Source organism: Tigriopus californicus, chromosome 6 (assembly GCF_007210705.1).
Source record: "Tigriopus californicus strain San Diego chromosome 6, Tcal_SD_v2.1, whole genome shotgun sequence".
NCBI lineage: Eukaryota > Metazoa > Arthropoda > Copepoda > Harpacticoida > Harpacticidae > Tigriopus > Tigriopus californicus.
The window spans coordinates 9,969,739-9,985,204 of record NC_081445.1 but is presented as its reverse complement, the minus strand read 5'-3'; the positions used below and the strand labels follow the sequence as shown (position 1 = coordinate 9,985,204).

General features: G+C 39.9%; 2 protein-coding genes across 2 annotated transcripts in view; both read right to left on the bottom strand.

Moving 5' to 3' along the window:
- Positions 1–3,419, bottom strand: part of LOC131881859 (uncharacterized) — a 33,355-nt gene extending 29,936 nt beyond the window's left edge. The window contains exon 1 of the mRNA XM_059228846.1: positions 2,926–3,419. The gene's annotated coding sequence lies outside the window, so the exon portion shown is untranslated. The remainder of the gene's footprint in view (positions 1–2,925) is intronic.
- Positions 3,420–14,864: 11,445 nt separating this feature from the next.
- The window catches only part of LOC131882496 (mediator of RNA polymerase II transcription subunit 1-like), an 11,126-nt gene continuing 10,524 nt past the window's right edge, over positions 14,865–15,466 (bottom strand). The window contains exons 6-7 of the mRNA XM_059229651.1: positions 15,265–15,461; positions 14,865–15,206 (exon numbers count right to left, since the gene is read on the bottom strand). Of these exons, the coding sequence (XP_059085634.1) occupies positions 14,865–15,206; positions 15,265–15,461 (539 nt within the window). The remainder of the gene's footprint in view (positions 15,207–15,264; positions 15,462–15,466) is intronic.

The window sequence follows — 15,466 nt, the reverse complement described above, 5'->3', positions numbered from 1 at the left end:
CGCTAATTTGTCTTGTTCTGTCCACTTTTTCACGCCAAAAGCTGTCGGTTGCAATCAACGATGAAGGTCAGTTTCATTTTAATTTTGCACGACGGATATTTCCCTCAATTTTATGACTGGATCAGGGCCACGAAAACACCGTCATCATCATCATCATCATTCTCTTCCGATTCTAGACCAAAGCAACATTGTTCAAATTTCATTTTTTTCTGACAATCATGATCTGATTGTAGGGATTTGGCAAAACCAACCAATTCCATAGTTGCTAATATTTCACTTCAAGGGTTGGGTAGACCTTTCAGACCACCGGATCTAATGTGTAAAAAGAGCCCAAGCTGCCAGGTGAGACCGCCATTGAGACATTCAATCACGGACTTGCTTGTAACCCGCCAATTTCTTGCCCCTTTACTTCGGCTTGGATCTCAATGACGAAACCATTGATTGAACTATGGCAAGATAGATGAAGACGCTTTTTTTGGTTCATGGCACGATTTCATGGCTGACCGTCAGTCGAAGCACATGACACGTTACGCAAGATCATCGGAACAAAAGCACGAACAGATTTTGGCATCCCTGGAACTTGGTTTAAGGAGAAAGCCAAGATCTAGGATCTTGACTAAAAAATGGCTGAGATTTCAGAAATCAAGGGCGATTGTTAGTTTTGAAACCAATAAAGATTTTTTTTTTAAATTGATGGGTTGGATCTAGGGGGATGACCGACATATTTTTTCTTACCGAGTAATGATCCCAAATTGAGCCAAACATTTGTTCAGCCAATGACCAAAACAGTTTTTTGGGTTTAGCAAAGCAAAGAAAATTACCGACAAAGGTGCACCTAATAAGACGACGGACAAAACTCGTCTATGATTCGAAGGCGGCTCAATAAAAACTCACCAAATGATTGTCTACGGTCAACAAGTAATCTAGAAATATTTGACTGATTTTGCCCATGAGTCAGATGCTGAATCACACTTTCGTCACCTTGAAGAGTCACGACAAATCTCGCAACACTGAAAGACTGACGAGGTTCCCGTTCTTGTTCTTTTTACACCTAAAGGCAAGCGAAAATTGGGTGGCTTTTTTATTCAATGGGCTGGGTGCATGTCGTTTTAATGGAACCTTTCGTATCTATTGTGCAAGTCCTGTTTTTGCCAAAAGACATCAAGTAGTCCGGATTGCTTTAGATTCGTTCGTCGTGTGTCGATGTAATAGCTCCTTCTGTTCAAATGTGGTTGCTTTGTCATAAAAAAAAAGCTCGACTGCGAGGCTCATTTCGCCATTCGCACTTATTCAGCACAGGCAAGACGCTGATGATGATCAAGATAGGGTCCCACTCTTTCTCCATGTCGTTTTTGCCCCTGTACAAAGCACCATGTACTTGGATATCGACATGATTCCCAACTTTTGTCCTCGAGTCATTGAAGTGCTCTTGATTATTTAGTTCCTCGCCACTTGAATGGCTCAAAGTGATGAAATTATCTTCCAACCGCTGTGTCACAAAATTGTCACCATTAGAGCGCAAAACAAGGTGAACAACGTCATTATTGCGCATACGTGAGTTCAGCCTTTCATTTTCCCATTGTCAATTTTCCCACTCATATTCCAATTTAGACCAGGAATGGCCTCTTTCGGACTGTCAAAGCGTTAGCGTATACAATCTGACCCTTTTCGAAATCGCTGCTAGACTCGAGAACAAGGGCGGGAAATTCGAAAGTTCTCAGGTTAACCTCACGCTTTGCCCTCAAATGGCCATTTGGAGTCCAAAGTCTTCCACTATCCATAATACCTCATTCCAAAATCGATTATATTGTCGACGCACATGATGGTATTTGATTGTGTAACAATTGAGCGGGGAAACAGAGAGAAGTGATTTTTTCATACATTTCTAATGAGACTCAGATGAGCATACTGATTGTTTAGTCATGCATAACTTGAAACATAACGATTTCCGCTCACCAGTCTTGGAATTACCCAAACTCCAGAATTATTGTGGCATTCTCTCGTATACTGTGGGTTGAAATTTAAATCACTTGGCTGTCGCTGAAGGGTGTATCTAATCTATAATGTTACATTGGCTGCAACGGCGAATATGTTTTCAAACAAAATTCCTTTTCTTGCATCCCATTTGAAGGCTAAATATTGATGGAACAGCATTTATTGCAAGAAACAAATGTTTTAAACTTTTTTCAATTATAATAAACAGAGCAATTGAACGAAAGAGCTACAATGACGATTGAGGAGTTGCTGATATCTATTCAGCCAAGTACTTTCCACATGTAAAAATGATTGCGTGCCAGTTATTATTCCACCAGATGGGCCTAAAATGAATTTCAACCCTTGGCTACTGATGTTGAGCGGACTGGAAGTGCATTTCACTAATCTATATGCATCATCACATGTTTCCATTGCCTTTTAAAAATCCGAATCTACGGGAGAAATCGTGTGCGTCCTGTCAAGTCATGGTTCTGTCATTTGACTAATTCTCAATGCATCAGATGATGTCTGACAACCGCACAATCATGCTCTAAATCTGGATCTGGAATGGTTTCGTTTAACTCGGGATATATTTCATCTTTTTGTTAAACCACGAATCGTGGATCAGTCAATTCAAGAAAGTGGATATGGACGAGCATAGAAATAGGATTGCGGTCTCAGGGTTATCGTAAAATGTCGGATTTTATTGGACCTCATCATGATTACGGACATTGGACGATTCGAGAGTGATGAGTTCTCATGCCCTTGATCAATTCGTCTTTGGATGAGAACCTTATTTTCCACGAAACGAAGGGCTGAGATCTTGAATTTAGATCACGACAAGGAGTCCTTTGGTGCACTTTACTCTATTCACAATGTGTGTTGCAGCCTTGTTGATGGATGAGGATCAAATTCAATTTGGTGGCTATTAGGACTCTTATTAGTTCTTACCTTTTAAGGGAAGTCCATTGTTCTCACTACCTAATCTGATGATAATTTATGCAAAGATGACTCTTTGTGTCAATTGCAACTCATTCAAGCTTAACACACACTTTGGGGTTCACACACACACTGAATAACGTTTCACTTTTTTATTTAGTTTTTTTATTTTCTTTCGATAACTTTATACGGGTAATCTCACACACCAGTTGAGGCCAAATGATCAACAATCACACTGACTCATGTCACAATATATCCAATGGAATCCAAAACGAACCCCCTGGGTAGCTTTCACACGCAATTTCTGAGTCCTGGTTTGCTTCTATTCTTCTGAATCACTTTTCTCGATCTGGTGGGAATCGATTACTATTCTATCCTTTTTCTTTCAGATCCTCCTCTCTGTGAGAGCTGTTTCTCAAACCCACTTCACACCTTGACCGTCCCGATCCAACTACAAAAGTCGGGCTTTTTGTTTCGGAGCGATTCCTGCATGCACTGCTCCTGCTCACTCGGGGGAGGATGCCCATAAGCACAGGCCTGGCCAGGCCCATTATGAGCTTTGAATTGACACAAGGAATTATGGACGTTTTGGAAGTCCTTGGCTGTTGTTGGACGTGGCAATCATCTTCTTTTGATATTGAAACTCCGTCAACAATCAACAAGAGCGAGGATCGTTGTGTCGTTGGATGGTCTTGTTATCGCCGTCATGTGGAGTTGACACAGGGAAATCTTCGATGATTTTTGTCCAGATAAGCTGATGCTGGATACGCTCATATCGTGGGCAAGATACGACAGGAATTTTCTTGTCAGAAAGATCAAATTTCCCCACTCGCTGGTGCAAGCCCACTCACAAAGAGATTGAATGCTTAAGCCGTACATATAATTCAAACAATTCGAAACTTTATTGGGCCATTAGGTCATGACCAAGTAACCATCGATGCACACTCTCTTCAAAGCTGTCCGGTGTATATAACAATGGTTGTAAAACCGCAAATTTACAGCCACATATTTTGAGCTCACTGCAAACCTGTCACACACATTCTCTACGCCCAATTGGTGACACTTCTAGAGCTGGGAAGAGTGAATCTCATTTCTTGAGCCAACCTTGTATTCAACTTCAGAAACCAAGGAGATGGATGTCGCTCATTTTCTTCAGACTGGAGGCATTATGTTTACAATAGATGCCAAAAAGCCCTGGAGCTTTCGCTCCGTCAAGTCTGCGAGTCTTTAAACTAATGAGCAATTTGCTTACAACCCCTCGGCAGTCAAGGTGTGATTTGTGGTAATCGCCAATGCTTGCAAGAGCTCTCCACTTTCCATTCATGTGCCAAAGAGGCATCGTTTTCCAAGATATATTTGAACCGACTCCACCTGGAGCGACCTCAATGGATCAGAAAGTAACAATTTGCGATGAGTGGTCACTCGACTTTGGATAACTTGACAGGTTCACGCAGCCCTTCTCGGCTGACAAATATTTGAGGGTTCCGATAACAAAGAGTGCTAGTGGTTTGACAAGAAAATACCTTTGACATCATCGGCGACCTATTAACAAGGGGCAAGAACACTCTTGACCAGTTGTTCGAACTACCTCTCGATCCCAAGATCGATTTTTCCCCATCAAAACATGGAGCGATGACACGCATATTGTCCGAATCCACGACCAAAAAACCTCCGATCACATCATTTATCATAGAGAGTGGCTTCCTTTGGATCTGCCTAAAGTACGTGGTGCACATGTAAGGTCAGATTTGGATCAAATGCTGCCAACATCAAGCACGTCCTCAGCATTTATAATCGGTCTTGCCAACAAGTCTTGTTCATCCTAGTTGTGGAAGATCCTCCATTGGGTTCGACGACTCGCCGACGAGTCATTCCAAACAATTAGCCCCAGGTGGTCACTCACTTTAGGGGCAGGATTCAGGAGGGGTTTGAGGAGGAGATTCTCAAACCCACTTCACAGGGGAGAGTGACGACAATGAGCCACGCATTCCCAAGTTGCCGGCCAGGGTTCGGCTCGTTTTTTTCACACTTTTCACAATTGTAAAAGGGCCTGGAATTTCTTTGTTTGGAAGAGTTCTTTGGTCGAATCTCTTGAAAGGCTAACCTATGGCCTAATTTTTCGCTTTGGACTAGTCTGAATGGCGGGTCTGAATCATGACAAGAAGTGTGAAGGGATCTCTGGTTCTTGGAGGATCCTGGCGTTGGAAGCGAGACAAAAAGATCATGATGCGACCGCAGAAGTAATTGATTTCAGCGATGATAATGGTGGTGAAGGAAAAGAAGACGAACAGAAGCCAGACCTGGATAATGACACCGCTGAGGCACCACCAGACTTGGCCAACGATGATTGGCTCTTGAGATTATTAATCATCGGATCCAATTTCCTTGCATGCCTCATCAACCTTGGCCATCCAAAGGAATTCAAATTTCTGTCGCTCTCTCTCTCTCTCTTCCTGGTGCTCTTCTTCTTCTTTTCCATCGTCGTGCTGGACTCCAACAATCATTTTCAAATATAATTGATCCGAAAAAGTGTCTTTTGTCTCAGATCTCAAGGTTAAACAACCAAATTCTATGCTGGGATCACTTCTTATTTCATCAGGTTTAGGTCTTTTGGTTCTTATTGGAAATCTTTTTTTCCCTTTCCGTTTTTGCCGCGTCTCATTGTGTAAAGTGTCCATGGAAATTGAAGGGCTCGCTTCTTCTGATGATCCCAAAGCTCAGCGTCATCTTCCTTTCAATGAAATCATCATCAGTCATTAAAACCTTCATTGAAATCCCCCAAGGTGATCAATGATGCCAATTTCGATTCTCATCTGCGAATATTAGCACCAGCCAAGTCCAGTCTCTTCAAGATTTGCAATCACCGCCCGCTTCTTTCTAATTTTAACAAGCTGTCCTTCGGCTTAAAAAAAAGACCAGAGACAAAGCAAATCTATACTTGAATAGGTAGGAAATTGGAAACGCCTCTGAGTTTATTTAGAAGTCGAGACCCAAGAAAAACAAAAGGGCCATTTCCTTTGGCCTTGTCCACATTAAGCGTCTGAAACTACTCGGAAACCGTCAAGTACTTGAAACGACCAACCCAAAAGAAAATTAGGGGGAGAATAAGGAAAAACAGGGTTTGTTTATTCTCAAAAGAGCCCTGAGTCAATTTTGCTCCTTTTCCAGTTCATTTGGATACCCTAGAGAAATTGCGATCAATCCTGAGGAAATGTAAGAACTGAGCTTCAAAAAGACCTTGCCCCGCAATTGGATCAGGACAATGAACAGATGATGGTTCCATTTTGAGAAATGCTTCAGGGAAGATTGCCTGAAATAGATGTTAAAGCATCCCTTGATTTCACGGAACTGACCTCGTGGTTTGAATCCTTCGTACACGCTCTTTGTCTTAGATTTAGCTCTAATACCAGATGACAAAGAAGACCGACCTTAAAAAATGTTTGGCAAATTGCTATATCAAAGGAAAGTACGACAGATTTTATCGTTGCTCCATTTGCTCCGGAGGATTACTCCCCTTTTCAGTTGATTAAAAGATTGCGTATTAGCGATATACAAAGTATTATAAAGGGTCCGAAAATGAGCCTTCCGTCATTGGTGAATATTGAAATCACAGCTGGAGCGAGAACATACGGCAGAATTTTTTTTTAACAAAAAAAAATTCAGTTTTGGATCAGTACCGGGTAGTCGAACGGTTTAAGGGACGGCTCACGGATAGAGGGAACCTTCACCCAATATGCCATGGGTTCAAACCCCAGTGACGGAAGTCATTTTTAAGAGAATAGGGGGAAGAGTGGTTGGCCCAGTTTCCTAAAGTGAAAGATGTTCCTCACTCCTCTCCCAATAGAACTGTTAGACCTACATGATGAAAGAAGTTAGAATAGATTTTATGCATTGCGTATTGCACGATAAAAAAAAACTAATCATTCTTAAGAGCAATAAAATCGTGAAAAAAAAATCAAATTCAAGGAATTTTTGCCTCGTAAAAGAACATAAGAGAATTTGAAGAACCAAACAAATTGCAACTTTTTTTTTCTAATTTCATGTCTCGTTTCTTCTTTCTTTTGGGATTTTTGAAGCTCTCAAGCTGTTTTCAGAGAAATCAGGAAATTTCCAGGCTTTTTGTGTATGTTTCTCAAAAACAGGTCTATCGCCAATGCACATACTTTTTTCAAGGTCTAATTATCACCTTTGCAATACCATACGATATATTGTATTGATTACCCTTATGTCAAATCAGGAAATGCTTACGACACTTAAAAATGGCGATAATAGATCGAATAAGTACTGAGGCTCAGGTTCCATACGTTTAATTAGTAACACTAAATACGTTTGTATTTTTTCTATACATCATATTTTATTTTATAGTTATTTTTACGCCATGACCTGGTCAAGAGTCGGAATAATGATTATATATTATAAACATAAACTTATTTGTACGGATACATTTCATTTGTCCTGATTAAATAATAACATGTGCCCATCACCAACAGTAATAGATGGATTGGCCCCTCAAATTGTTACAGATAAGAGTATCCTACATTGAAAAGTGCTGTGTGATCAATACGAAACTCAGGCTTACGTAATATTGCCATTCATATCATTAGTAGCCTTCTGTCGGATTCCTTTGTCTAGTTCATTTCGTCGAGGGATTTTCACACTTCAATTCCAAAATAAATGGTCTCATCAGTTCACTGGACCATGCTGAATTCTCATTGTGTTAATGGACCCGTCTATATACATGTAGCCATCAGCAAATATTATGCTTCCAACTTGTGAAAGAAACATGTGTCCAAATCAACGAATCACAAAGAGGTGAGGAAAGAAAATAACATAAGTAGTCATTTAAGTTAGTCATCCAGAAGTGACCAGAGTCTTTAAAAGTATCTGAAATTCTTGAATTAGCTCAAGTCTTTTTCATCAATCTTTTCAGCGCCTTTTAACATCTCTACTTAGCAAGTTTAACGACATTTCTCTTTTCTGCTTTGCTACTCTTATGATATCGAAGTGGGCAAAGAAAGAACATTGACGAATGATGTCTAGAAATCGGTATTTTTGTGCACTGACCCTCTGACTTGACAATTTCCGTAGATTTTGCGCATGCTTGTAAAACTGATTAAATCATAGTGATATCGAATTGTGATGCAAATTGACAAGTTTGGTCAAAAATACAACATAATTGAAACCATAAGGAAACCATGATGGATCCATTAGGTTCCACTCACTTTAGCAATTGACGGCAATTCTTATGTTTCTGAACTGACTGGAAGGAGGAAAATGCACTCACTTTTGCATATCTCACGTCAAACAAATCATTGAAACAATTTAATGTCACATAGCTTAAGGACCAACTTCTCCGCCGCAACAACTGGCGTTTGGTCATTTTATTCCTTCTATTAGACTCTGATTACCTTGATTCTTGCCAAAAGAGATATTAAGCAGAATGCTTTATTTTACGAGATAATGATTTGCTTTTTAGATTACTTTTATTCAGCCTGGCTTAGATTGGATTATTTTATGAATAGTTATCCCAACATTCAGGGGAAGTACACTCACAAGGAGAACTCCCCATTGGTGGCCTTCAAATATCCCCCATTTTTCAATCAGGTTTTTCTACCCCTCTGAAATAAAGAGAAAATTGTCGGGTTTATGCCCCAAATGAGATACATCAATTTCGACTTAAAGTTATTAACATGTTACATCTCTAAAATGTATGTTGGCAAACTTTTGCAACATTGAAGCCAATACAGCAACCTCGAAGATTGTTCATTAAAGAGTCGATCACGAGGTAATTTACAAAAAAAGCTTGTAACGTTCAAATCTGCTCTCTAGAAGTGAGCAGCATTGTGAGAGCAATCTAGATGTGATATTCAAATGGCGTTTCGGCTTGATGTGGGCTCAAGTATAATTGCTGAGAACATCGCCATTACTTGTCAGCACAATTTATGCATGTCTTCCTGGGCCTATTTGCATTTCTTTGTATTGTTTACTAACTTTGCTACACTCTATTTCGTGCGGAACAAAGATGAGGGATGAGACGTTCCAGGAAAATTTACAGGAACCAAATTTGAATTAGCCTCATCATCTTGAGGAAATTCCTAGAACGGGTCTCCTTTGACAGTTTTGACTGAGGTCATGTCAAAGGAATGCCGAATGAATCGAAAAGAATACGCCACCACCTGTATTCCAATGTTTTAGCCAGAAGTATGATGGCATACTTTAGAGCATCTTAACATTTATTTTTGATGGTAAGACATTTCCGGGTAAAAATGGCTCCAAATGTAACCTTTCGCCACAGAGGAAGCGTGAGGATGGCCAAATGCTTAAGACATCTACAGGACCTATGAAGATAACTCTTTTTTCATAGTACATTTCGATTCATTATTGTTAATGGATATGAGTAGTTAATTGCCAGCCGTCCAGAATTACACCTCGGGGACCACTGGCATTTCCGACCAATATTAGTAATGCACAAATCGTGCACAGTTAGCCATTTTTATTTACATTTCAAGAAGTGGGTCTATCCAAGTCGTACTCACCATGATCAAAACACCCGTTAAATTGACGCCAAGCATGAACGCAACTCCTCTTGTCATGAGGGCCCAAGTTTGCTCCCTTGTGGGTTGCCATGTCTAAATGAAAGGTACAAGCGAGCTACTTGAACATCTTAATTATAGACTTGTGTGACTCGATCGGAGTTAAAGGCCAATTTTTGTGGTTAGTAATTGCATGGGAAACTTGTCGCCACCATTTCCGCGGTTTCGTGGCGATATTAATTGAAAGATGACGATCCAATTCGAAGCGGAACAAGATACGTTTTCTCTCCGACGGATTCGCGATTCTTGACCAACCACGTGGGAATGGTCGAAGACAAAAACTGTTTAGAAAACGAGCAAGAGATTTGGAAATCGAGCAGTTTTCTGTCATATCTAGATTTGGCTGGCCTGTAGTAGGTCGACATGTGTTATCGCTGGAAAATCGCCCTCCCACCATCCAGTTTCCTTAGGTATTATGCAAATGGGGAAACCTTGATCATTAAACAACCCACGCCCTTGTGTGCCTATTCACAATGAAGTCTAATTTGGAGATTATTGAGTTATTTTTTATTTTCTACTCTCAGTGAACGTCCTTGCTCGCCTAAAATTGTGAGAGTCATTAGGGCATCAGTTGTTCAGATTTGTGAGAAGCGAATTGTCCACGCGTTTTGAAGGATCTTGACACCAGGATGTGTAGATCACATTGGCAGCCACGTTCTAATCGGTGGATTGCCTCCACTATCCATATCAAAATGAATGGATCATCAATCAATAGGACATCATAGCTCTGGTTCTAAGACATACAATATCATTAATATTGCAACTCGATCTACGATAATTTGGTTTCTCAACCATGAACTTGCCAGGTCTTGTGGACTGGAATATTACTTTAACCAATATTATGAAATTTCCTCATATTAAGATCCTTTGAAGGAGAAGCAATATGTTCTCTGAGAGGAAGAGGAGAAAAAATCGTTGGCTTTTCGAATCCTATCAAATGATGACAAAGTATGTATATGATGTTGCATAAACACATTCCAAATGTATGCCAATGTTAGCCTTCTTGTTTTACAGCATTTTATAATAATACATAACAAGAGTAAACAGACATAACCTTACAAATATTGATTGATTGCATCAAGTCTCAAAAGTTGTCACGAAATCAAAATGCTAAAAAAGTGTCAAAATCGCTGTAGGAACTTAGAAAAAAAATAAGCAATTAATCGCATTTAAAAACCAAGTTATTGCATTTCTAATTCACCGTTGTTAGAATTGAAGTTCTTCACTTACCTTTACCTAACTGTGTCTGTACTGTCTGCTCCCACCCTCTTCACTTTTTTCATGTGCATTCAAACAATATTAGTCAAATTCATTGTGATATCACTCTCTAGTCAATTATGTTATTGCTTTTATCATCTTTGACATGTTTCTTTTATACATCTTAAAGTCTGTATAATATCTATACACCATCTTTCCTTTATATGCTTATGCCATGACATGACTATGAGTCGCAATAAAGATATTATTATTATGTTTGAACCCAATGTGAATACAGTTGGTTGTGATTTGAAAGTAATTGACACTAGTCTGTGTGGAATAAGTAATTCCTTACACCCTGTCCATAAACGCAATATTTTTACGTAATTTTATCTTGATGATACATTTCCTATATAAAAGGTTAAAAGTGTTCTCTTTGCACACTTACGATATATAGCATCGAATGTTCGAGCTAACAATAAGGAGAAATCTATCAATATCAAGAAAGCAATTCAAAAAGTAGGTGAGTCAGAATGAATAATTAAATCAACCACAAAGATTTCTTTTGGCTTTTCGAAGAGCAATAGAAAGTCTTCCAATTACGGATGGTTGTTCATGGCATGAAAGTTTCTCACCAAATGCCTTTTGATTTACGATGCCGCCCTTTTCACCACTAAAAGTAAATCTACCCAGCCTTCATCTCCACTATTAACGTTGAAGATCTTTTTTTTGGGTCAACATCGAACTTTCGGTGTCCGTCATCCCTTTCATTAGATGAATCCTTCATCACTATCTTCACAATACCACATGAACCAAACCCCAAACTCAATGGTTTCAAACCAAAATGATAGCCACACATCTAACCACGCAAATGTTTATTTAGATCATAATAAGAGCCCCCACTGAAAAAAGTGCCATTTGATTTGGTGCTCTTTGCGTGCGTGATCCTTTGTCGCTCTTGAAAAAGAGGCTTCTTCTCGGCGTGTCAGCGTTCAAATGTCCTATTTCCTGCCTCATGATGATCGCTTTTTTGTGCCTTGTGTGGCAACGACTTTATTGAATGGAATGGTGAATAGCAAATGATAACGGTTTGACCCCGAGGGCATCAATTCTCGGACTGAGATGATACGATCTGTACACGCCACTAGTGAGTATTGATTTAAAAGTGAATGCATGCATGCATGCATGCATGCATGCTTGCTTGTGCCATTATGGTCACTGGTTGGACAAAAGACTCATTGGACTCTACGCCTAATCTAGTGGTAGCATATCAATTATGTCTATGGCAAAAGGTTTTTAGATCAGCCAAGTTAAGGTTCCCATCATTTTCTGCTTGGATAAGAGAAGAATGTTCATTAGTGAAGAGCCATTCTCTTCACGATTGGTTCATGTGACTCATATAGAGCAAGATGGTCGAGACTTACAGGGTAAGGTGGGCTTTTGGCAGAGCACAAATTACTATCGGGAATCATGATAGTTTTCTTGGTAGGTCTCTGTGATGAACGCCAAAGCCTTGAATTGAAGCTGGGAAGGGATGTTGTTGCACGAAAAATAACCATCATATCTTGGTAGCTTTGTTGTCGAAAGCCAAAGGTCAGATTAAGACTCTTGACCTGTTTTCAATATTCGTGGGTAGACTTCGGGACAAGAGATGATTTTGAAACGCAAGTATTGCCATTTTAGTGGTGATTATTTGTGTAAATCAAAATGTTCCATGGACGTTTTCAAGATGGCGTCATCAATTTCTGAAGTTATCGCCATCTACCGGTCAAATGATTTCTTCCTTGAAATGAAACAGACTATTTTTTTGTGTGGCAATGAACTTAGAGACGTTTAAATTTGTTTCGCAATAGACCTGCATCATTGTGGCATTTTAAAAAGTAACTGATGTTTTTTTTTGCATTCATGTTTTAAGTTAGACATGAGAGTCCACAGGGCAAGTTAGCCTGGAGAAAAAGGTGTGAGTAAATGAATTGTGATTGTGAAGATACTTTGTGAAGAAAATTATGCAAAAGTCTTTAGTTATCCCTCACTCTTATTGACACATTGAAGTAGCAGCTGCACGATGAAAAACAGTACAAATTTTGGGAGGTCATTGGGGCACTTTTCAAAACGGTAGAGGTACTAAAAATCCAAGATATAAATCTCAATATTGGACAATAACAGTTTCTAAGGTTTCAAAAAGTTTATTGCAACAATACGAAATTCTAAAATACAAAAAAATCAGCCGCAAAACGGCTTTGTTCTTCTAAAATTAGTTTTTATGCATGATAATGAGTGAAACTTAGACAGTTTATAAAAATACCTACCTGCATGAATCATTCCTTTAATGGATAAAAGAACTGAACCTACAATTCCCTCAGCAAAGAGATATGAAGCCTCAAAAGTAGGAGTGATCTCTCAAAATTTGACGATGACGTCATCTTCCTTTCCCGCTTCAATGAGTCCATAGACTAGAGCGTGGTATCTCATTCTGCGACCAAATATTGCTCTCCGAAAATGAGACACAGATTGATGGTGGCAGCCCTGGCGTGTTGGTAGAATCCCAGCTTTCTAATCTGCTATGTTTGGTTTGATAGCCCAAAGGTAAAGTAAGAATTGATGTTGGCTGTGATGACAGAGTGGAAATATCTCTCAATTGGGGTAGCCATAATCAGAGGGCAGTACAAGCAAGAGAGTTACCATCTGGCTTTGTGGCAAACAAATAAATCAGGCAGGCACAAGTTCCAAAGATTACCTTGTTATCAACAAAAAATTACAAGCAAAAAGATTCCCATCATTCAGGAGTTCTGAGTCAATTTTTGAATCAGAGACTAATGCAAATAGGTTTATTTTTACATCAGAGAGGTTGAAGTTGCCATAACCTGTTTTGAACTATTTCGTCACCCTGGAAAATACTTTTTGTTCAGGCGTGCAACGCCATCTGTGGAAATCCAAAATCAGTCAGAAGAAAAAAACATGAAATCGAAGGGTGTCAGCTTGAGAGGCCCAGTGCTGATTTTTCATTTCAGGATCTTTATGCGTTTGTTGAGTTTCTCTTTGGTTTTGAAACTAAACCATTTTGTAACTCTCACCCGGATTGATAGATGTCAGATTATAAATACAGAGGTAAAGGAGAAGCTCTCTGTCGATCTGGATCATGGAGTTGTCAATTTAACTGTTGGTCTATCAAATTGTTGCCGTATACCCCAGTAGACTTTGATCTCATTAGGAAACGGGGCTAAACGATGAGTTAGGCCTTACCTTCCATCGGTTTTACCCTCCATCCTGTTTAAGAGGTTACTGCTGATCATTTCCAGTCAATATAGTCTAATTTTCATGTATATTGTTTTTTATAATTCAAGATGATTGACATTGGAATTCCAGGATCGTCTAGTAGTTTATGGCCGTTACACATCTTCCGTTTTTGGGTCAGCTGATATTTTGGTCCTTAGAGAAGAGAATAAAACCTAACCTAACCTAACCTAACCTAACCTAACCTAGAAGGAAGAGAGGAGATGGGTTTCCGATAAGGATGCCTGGGCTTTGGAAGCAGGATGCGTGAACCATAAAATTATCTTGGTCATTTGTTTTCAATTTCTGGTCGGAGAGGTTGTAGTTCATGGTTTCTAAAATGTCCGCATACACCATTAGGAGCACATTTGGCGGCGTCAAATATGTACATTGTAACGCTGTCCATGTCTGGATAAATCATTAGGAAACAAATATTTTGAATTTTGCAATTTGATTGAAAATGCATTGATAATTTCAATGGAAATGTCTTCATATCCAAGAGAATATCAATTGATAGAGATTTGCAGTGCCAGGAATTAAAATTTGAATTGAAAGGAAAAATTAATTTTGGCGGGTTTTGTGGAGAGAATTTCAACTTCGAAGAGAACCACGAGACACCCTCACCTCCTCACCATGACGATGGTGCAATTTGAAACAATACATTTTTCAAAAACTTGACAAAAAAAAAAAAAAATTTAAACGCCTCAATCACAAAAAAAATCTTTAATTTCCTACTCTACGCTAGCCACGTAAATAACTTTTCAAAACATTATATAAAAAATAGCTCTCTGTGATCGATAGTTGGCTTCACTTTATTCTTGATCCATCCAACATTTCGTTGAACATTCAAACAACTTCATTTCATGACAATAAAAATTCCAGCACTCCTCATTTTCCAGTAGAAACGAGCCGTACTGTCATCACAAAATCTCCTCCATCTCCTTGGGCGGTTTTAGCGGGTCCACTCATACTCGACAAGGACTCCGCATTGCCACTCCCCTCCAAACCTGATGATTTGTCCGGATCAGGAACGTGTGCGGCACATTGAGGCGTGCCGTGGCTGGCCTCCCACTCCATAGGTGGGCGACGTGACGTGACGGCCTGGAGCTCGCCTTTGGCGTCGTATTGGGCGAGGTGGTGGGAAGGGGCGGCACACTCGATGGCGCTGAATATGGGTGTTTGGGGCTGATGTTGGGCGGTGTGACACTCCCACCTCCAATATATTTGGGGCTTGAGTTGGAAGAGTAGCTTAAGTGACTCTGTTTGGGGGATGTGGTCGGAGTTAGACGGTTGTTGGATTCTTGGCCGTGGAGGGCGAGGAGCTCTTAGACAATTTCGGAATCTGGAAGGTCTTGTTCAGTTTCCCGCCATCCAATAGCTTCTTGACCTCTTCACGTTCCCTTTGATGCCGATCCCGATCTCGATCTGTGGAGGAACTCCGAGAAGACGAGGACGACCCATGGGAGCTCCGTTTCCGATCCTTGTCTAGC